Source organism: Corticium candelabrum, unplaced genomic scaffold (genome assembly GCF_963422355.1).
Source record: "Corticium candelabrum unplaced genomic scaffold, ooCorCand1.1 SCAFFOLD_83, whole genome shotgun sequence".
NCBI classification, from domain to species: domain Eukaryota; kingdom Metazoa; phylum Porifera; class Homoscleromorpha; order Homosclerophorida; family Plakinidae; genus Corticium; species Corticium candelabrum.
The window spans coordinates 7,501-15,123 of NW_026912691.1; the positions used below are offsets into that span (position 1 = coordinate 7,501).

Here is a 7,623-nt window from a genome sequence, read left to right on the forward strand (position 1 = left end):
CATCTTGCCATTGACTAGGCTTTGTAAGTAAGTTCGCTACTTACCATTTCATGCGTCTGGTGAGAGACTTTGCCTGCGTAGAAACGCGTAGGAAGCCTTTTCTTGACTGCGACTTCTCGAGGGTAAGAGACTGCTGTTCAAGCTCAAGTCACCTGATTCACACTCTGAACAGATGCACGGGGAGTGGAAGCACAGACTACTCATTGCCTAGCGATGGATTAGTTTTGGCGATTGAAATCATGCCACCTGGAACCCATTTGGGGTAACCAGACATGTAGGACATTTTGTGGTGTTTCTAGGCAGTCTAACTTGCTTCTGTGATTGGCCAAGTCGAAGTTCTTACTGTGATAACTTGCACTCGATATGTACTGACGTGGATCAGTACACTACATGTACACTAGTCTGTTTATTACAATTAGCACTGCCAGTCTTTGTCTAAAGTAACACAACACATACGCACTAGCTATTCCATAGCTGTAATGTCTACATCAGAAAGCAGAGGCTGTTCTACCTCATCCGCTGGCGCAGTTGATCAAGACATGTGTCTAGCTAGTCTAGTGATCCTAGAAGTGAAGACGTTGATTGTTGAAAATGTCACTGAGGCTGAAGCTGACGGTTTATGTCAGAACTTCAAAACAAGATTAGAGTTCTTGAGCAAGACCTTGCATCTGCAAAGTGTGAGCTGCAAGGAAAGGCGAGGTATTCTCGATCAACACACTTCCAAATGATAAATCAAGTTATACAGGTTGTGTCGAGCAATGTGCTTGATACAGTGTGGAGTTGGATTGAACCAGCAGCCAAGACTATTACTCTGTATAGCAATAAAAGAATCAGGCCAAGGTACATCAAGTGATGTAATTAAGCTCATGAGCTCACCGCCTTCTATGAAGGGTTGTTTAGGCTAGACGAATTTTTGCTGACTCTAGTTTGACAAGATATACAGTTTCACAGTTCCACAGTTCAAGAACGCTAGATGGGGAAACATGTAGTCTTATTCAGCCACACAGTTAGACTCGACACAGTCTCTTTCCGCCGTCATCATTCCCCGGATAGTCAGTCTTTGCCGAGGATTGACTATCCGTGGAATGAAGACGGCGGAGAGAGACTGGGTTGAGTCTAGCCTCGTACCAGACCTCTCGCGTCGTCATGCCCGGTTCCCGTATAACACGACAACGCCGGAGAGGGTCTGGGATCATACCGCCTACTTACTTCACCTAGTGTCACCCCACGTCATCTAAGTGTAACCCCACGTCACCAATGTCAACACTTTCATGCTCTTAGTTAATTATGAATCCATCCTTCCATCAAAGTTATGCTAGCTGTGATATCCGATTGCATACATTCACTGTTTACATTTCGTTCCTGTACAGCTACATGAGAAGAGATTCATTTTGCTGCATGGAAAGAAATTCATTCACAGAGGGAGCTCGATCCTGAGTTCGATTTGCATTATCTGAAGCTGTGAGGTCCAATGTGATTCGATCAGCAGTCTAGGTAGCTTGGACTAGGGATGCACTAGGCGCTGCTCTATTACTGTGCTAGGCTACGAGAACAATACGAATCAGGAAGCTTGTGTACGATTCGGGAACATTTGGAGCCTGGCAGCGCGTGCCGTCAGACACGGTGTTGACTTCCGCTCTAGAGTCTCTTGGAGAGGAAGTCCTCTTTCCCAGAGAGGTTGGCAAATACGTAGAGCTTGCGTATGGACAGGATACCAACACTGAAAGGAAACAAGTAGAGTACGAATGGAAGGTCAAGTCGGTTGCAAGACGTTCCATGTGACATATCAGAATAACTATTAGACTAATCGTATTAGTAGCTGGGGCTTGGTGACATACGAGCTAAGTTGATCATCTAATAGCATAAATGGTAGGCGGGATGATCCCAGACCCTCTCCAGTGTAGTTGTGTTATACGGGAACCAGGCACGACGGCGCGAGAGGGTCTGGTACGAGGCTAGTCGAGTCTACCACACAGTGCATCATGTTCGGTTACCCCGAATGGAATCCCCTACCACAAAATCTTTACCTAACAAAACTTTCATCGCTATGCAATGAGTAGTCTGTCCACTCCACGTGTATCTGTTCAGAGTGTGAATCAGGCAATTTCACCGTGAACAGCAGTCTCTTACCCTCGAGAAGCCGTACTCAAGAAATGGCTTCTGCATGAAATAGTAAGTAGTGAACTTACTTACAAAGCGTAGTCAATGGCAAGATGATCTACGGTTCAGAAGCAGACCCAGAAACGTGGACTTTGTGTACAGCGAGATCGGCGAAAGGTGTGTGTTACCCTCGAGATTGCGCATGCTCTAGAAGCTCCACTCCCTAGTATTGTCTACATATATCTCAGATATCTGACGCAATGTTACTCTAGTTCTCAGCCTCAAACACTTGCCTTTAGGTTGTTGTATCCAGATTGCTAGATAACCTGTTCGGTTAATTAATGAACTGGAGGAAGGCGTTGTACTAGATACGCAGGAAATCACATACGAAAGCTTTTCTAGATTTAATTAATCACACTTTAGTGACTACATCAGATGTACAGAGTTACAGAAATCAGCAATAACATCATGCACTACATATAGCTACGCGATGATCGAGTTTTTCTCCACAATTAGTCATTCGGAGTGGAACAGCTTGCACGCTAACTGTTTCAGTTCTCTGGATACTCCACTTTTATTATCTGATTTCATCATTGCCTTTGATGGTGACAGTCACCTTGACGGTTTTTGCTGCCAATTTGGTAGTCGGGTTTGTGAGGTCAATTATTTGGAAGGTGGCTTCGTACGTACCGAATTTGAACAAATCTCCCTGTTTCAGATCAAGCCAAGCCAAGTAGACAATGGAGTGGATTCCAAATTGTCCTATTCCATACAGATCGATCATTTGCTGAACGAAAGGAGAACCATTCTTGAGAGCTCGAACGGCAACTTGCTTCACTCCTTCATAATCGTTTCTCACACCGAAGTAGAAGATACTTGGATTTTGAGGGCCAACTGCATGTGAAAGTAAAAATATATAAATCAACATACTAGGTTCATGCATCATGAGATTTGCAGGCTTGAGGCTCAGGGTCCATGCAGCTGGTTTCCTCTAATAGCTAAGAGGCAAAAGACCTGTTTGCCTCCTAGAGGAGAAGTCATATGTACCAGCTGGACCATCGAGCTTAGCATGCAGCAACTATGTCTATGGCGCTGTGTATATATTTTGAAACCTGTGCTTGTTGTTTTCAGTATTGGTTTGTCGCATGGGCCCTTTTTGACCGAAACCTGGTCACCATTTTCTGGTGAGTACGGCTTAGATGTCACACTGCTGCCAGACGAGTTGCTCACTGATGCTGTGCACTGCACGTCAAATGGAACGGTGATGTGTCCCTGTCCTTCTCCGGATGGAATGTTGAGTTTGCGCCACACGAACACGTCAGTGTCGATCTCTGGTTGCTGCGGATACTGATAGAAGATGAAGCGTTTGCCGCACACATCCTCCTCGGGGGGGGGGGGGGGGGAGTACTGTTGTTCACAACTATCAATTTCGTTGAGGTAGCCATCTTTCATGCAATATGTTCGTGTAGATAGAGAGATGAACAAGCAAGCTTGTCTCTGCAGTTTATACAACAAAATCAAGTCTCTAGCCTTCTTTATACAGGCTAGAGAGATGACTGCACTCTAATGACATGCATGAAGTCAAATTGCAAAGAAATTCAGGGTTTCTGATGGTGTCCACTCGATTAGTTTTGTCTAGTAGCAATCTTTTACAACATGTTAATTTCGCCCAGAAGTATGACGCTTACATGTCCTGCAATATCGTATCTTTTGAGACTTCGTGGTAATGCATGGTTACCTTCAAGGTCTTTGTCACCCTATTATGCGTGCATGTAACAAGCTGCCATAAAGACGCATGCGATACCGTATTTACACTTGCTTACGTTCATTTCTAGGAGCTTACTCGCGGTCGGGCTAAATATAATTACACTCGTGTAAATATTGCTAGTGCTTTAGTACACTCACAAATTGCGTGTAAGCAATTCGTACACCTTTCAGCCATTCCACTCTCAAATTATCCTAGCATCATTGGGTGTGCATGCATTGTTGCAAAAAACATGCGTTGTTGCACTTATTCATATCTTACTCATATGTGGTTTCCACTTATTTATAGTTGTACCTTTCCACATACCCATAATTCAATGTTTCAACGCTAGGATAATTGGAGAGTAGAATGGCCGAAAGGTGCACAGATTGCTTACACGCAATTTGTGAGTGTACTAAAGCTCTAGCAATATTTACACGAGTGTAATTACATTTAGCCCGACAGCGAGTAAGCTCCTAGAAACGAATGTAAGCGTGCGTAAATACAGTATCGCATGCGTCTTTATAGCAGCTAGTTACATGCACGCATAATAGCGTGACAAGGTAACCACGCGTTACCACGGAGTCTCTAGAGATGCGATATCGCAGGACATGTAAGCATCATACTTCCGGGCAAAATTAACATGTTGTAAAAGCTTGCTACTAGACAAAACTAATCGAGTGGATGCCATCAGAAACCCTGCATTCCTTTGAAATTTGACTTCATGCATGTCAATAGAGTGCAGTCATCTCTCTAGCCTGTATAAAGGAGGCTAGAGACTTGATTTTGCTGCATAAACTGCAGAGACAAGCTTGTTTGTTCAGCTCTATCTACATGGAGATATTGCATGAAAGATGGCTACCTCAACAAAATTGATAGTTGTGAACAACATCACTCTCCCTGTGTGCGCCAAACACTTCATCTTCTGTCAGGATCGATATCCGCTGAAACCAGTTCTCGGTACTGACGTGTTCGTGTGGCGCACATTCAACATTCAATCCGGAGGAGGACAGGGATACATCACCATTTCGTTTGACATGCATTACACAGCATCAGTGAGCCACTCGTGTCTGTAAAGGCATGTTTAGTGCGGGCTGAGTTGTGGGAAACCGAACCAGCAAGACTCAGAATTTCTAGCCAAGCCAACCTGTACTGACTTAGTCAGGTATGTCATGTAAACACTTACCTGTGCTGGGATGGGAGCAGCACACTTCATACGAATGTACCTTTCCAGAGAAGTAAATTGAAAAGAACAAGTGCCCACACAACGACAGCAAGGAACAAATCTCTTGAACTTTGTGCTCCAACAGTCGACTGGCGGTAGACGTATGCTTCCTCTAAATAGGACTTCGTCTTATAAATGTCCTACAAATTTTTCGATTTGACTATTGTAAAGCCATAGAGAAGAAAACACAAACAGCTTTACTTCTATCCATTGCAAGCATGAGATAACACGATTTCAAGTTTATAATGCACGCTTAGTGACTAACAACATGCCCATCAGAAGCATTGGCTCAATTCTAAAGAGCGTGTCGTGTAAACGCAGGCTGGTATGCTATGTTGACTCGGCTCGCTCGCTATGTGTGCTCATGTAAACATGGTATAAGTTTATGTAGATATGAGCTATTACATTTGTTGCATAATTGGTATTAAAAGGTATGTGACAGACTGTTAGCTCATCTTTGGGAAAGTGGTCATTTTTGTATGAAATTTATGACATTCATAGCTGTATAGCTTGTATTATGCGTAACTATCTGCTTTCACATAATGTGAGGTTTTGGCCTTGACTGAAAATAAACATGGACATGGTGACTGAAACTGGATATTTGTTTGATCTAAATGCTTTTTGGTAGTCTTCTTGTTTTATAATTATTGGAATTTTTAGATATACATGCTTACATGGCAAGAGTGTGAATTCTGTTAATTATTATGTTTGCTAGTACCCATGTACATTATGTAATGTGTAAGCTTTGTTTGTGGTTTGTTGTATTGCAGACGATTGGGCAGATGTTTGTTACTGTGGGTATGTGTGAGCAAGCAGTTGTTGCTTATGTCAAGGTGTGGTGACTGCGTTGAATGACGTTCACACACACACACACACACACACACACACACACACACACACACACACACACACACACACACACACACAGGCACGCACATATGCACACACACAAACAAGCAAACACAAACAAACAAACACACACATTTACTTTGAACTCTGTATTGAATTCAGGTTGGTCAAGTAAACAAAGCCATCGACAGCTGTGTACATCTCAACCAGGTGCAACCTCCGATGATGGACATTATTATGTCAGCCTACTGATGTGTGTGCTGATTTTTAGTGGGATCAAGCAGTAGAACTGGCTAAAACAGGCGACGGAACGGAAATCGATACTCTACTTGCCAAGTATGCATCGTACTTACTCGATAGGGATAACAAGCTAGAGGCTGTTGAGCTTTACCAGAAAGCAAACCATCACTTGGATGCTGCCCGATTGCTATTCGAAGTCAGAAAGCACACGGTGTTGTCATGTTGTCATGCTACCAAGGTTTGAACTTTTATTATTTATAGTTGGCTAAAGAGAGTGCTGAAATTCGCTCCAACCCATTGAGAATAAAGAAACTTTATGTACTTGCTGCCATCCAGGTGAGTCGTTGTGCTAGCATGTGTTGTGCCTGCCACACCGATCACAGCAGCTATACAGTATCAAACGACCATTGATTATTGATACTGAAAGAATATCGTATTTTAAAAAGATTGGCGTAGAGATGCTTAACGTTTTAGGTTCTTTAATTTTTGAGGCGCTTATTTAGTTAGGCACTAATTTTAGAGAGGCTGTTAAACTTTGTGTCTCAGTGTTCGAAATTTCCAAAAAGTGTAGTCGCCAAATTTTGCGGTGTCCTCGGAGTCGCAATCATACAATGTTTATTGTGTTAAAAGTGCATTTGCGCGGCGCTTATTATCAGCGCTGATTAAAGGTTTAAAATGGGAGGAGCTGGCAACACGAGACTACCAATTACAAAGTGGTTACTTCAGCCAGTTTTTTTATACAAATAAAGTAGTTGAACATTGCACTTACTGTACTAAAATATAAAGTGTAGAGTCGTTTGTAAATAAGAGTGTCATGAGTTTAAAAGGAAGGTATTTTTCAATATTGACACAGGTGCACTAAATTGTCCCCCCCCCCATGGTAGATAGTTCTTTTGTTCTTTAGCCATGCACTCCTGTAGGCAGTCGAACTACTCTACACTTTCTTGGCTATGATATCAATCAGGACATCATGATGGCCTTTTGAACTCCTTGTAGCATGACGTAGACAAGTTAATAGACTTTTGTAAGATTGGCAAACTTGCCTAATTAATTGGCTGATCAATTCAATTAACTAGTTAGCACCTGCCATGCATTTGCACTTGCAGTCTATGAAGCTCACCTTTAATTACCACTGATGGTACATCATCTAGGCACGAAATGCACTGTAGCTTTCTAGCCTGACTTACTAGATACTAGATGTTACCCAATAGATTAATTAAGCCTTGTATCATGATGCACGCGTACTACAACAGTCAACATACTAAGATGGGCCTCCATAATCACGTTACACTCAAATAGATAAGTAGACAGTTGCAAGGTTTGCCTACTAACCCGGTATAGTCTGGTCGCCAGACAACAGGTTTGAGTTACTACTGGCGACTAAAACCTCTCAATTTCGAACACTGATGTTTGGTCAATTTCATAACAGCAATGTTACAGATGCAAGTTCTAGTGACAAACTTTT

The 7,623-nt window shown here is 42.6% G+C and overlaps 1 protein-coding gene across 1 annotated transcript in view; it reads left to right on the top strand.

The window, feature by feature from the left end:
* The window catches only part of LOC134197930 (WD repeat-containing protein 35-like), a gene marked incomplete at its 3' end in the record, with an annotated part of 11,885 nt that extends 5,391 nt beyond the window's left edge, over nucleotides 1–6,494 (top strand). The window contains exons 11-14 of the mRNA XM_062667283.1: nucleotides 5,840–5,902; nucleotides 6,081–6,128; nucleotides 6,190–6,354; nucleotides 6,420–6,494. Coding sequence (XP_062523267.1) covers nucleotides 5,840–5,902; nucleotides 6,081–6,128; nucleotides 6,190–6,354; nucleotides 6,420–6,494 — 351 coding nt within the window. The remainder of the gene's footprint in view (nucleotides 1–5,839; nucleotides 5,903–6,080; nucleotides 6,129–6,189; nucleotides 6,355–6,419) is intronic.
* Nucleotides 6,495–7,623: the final 1,129 nt, after the last annotated feature.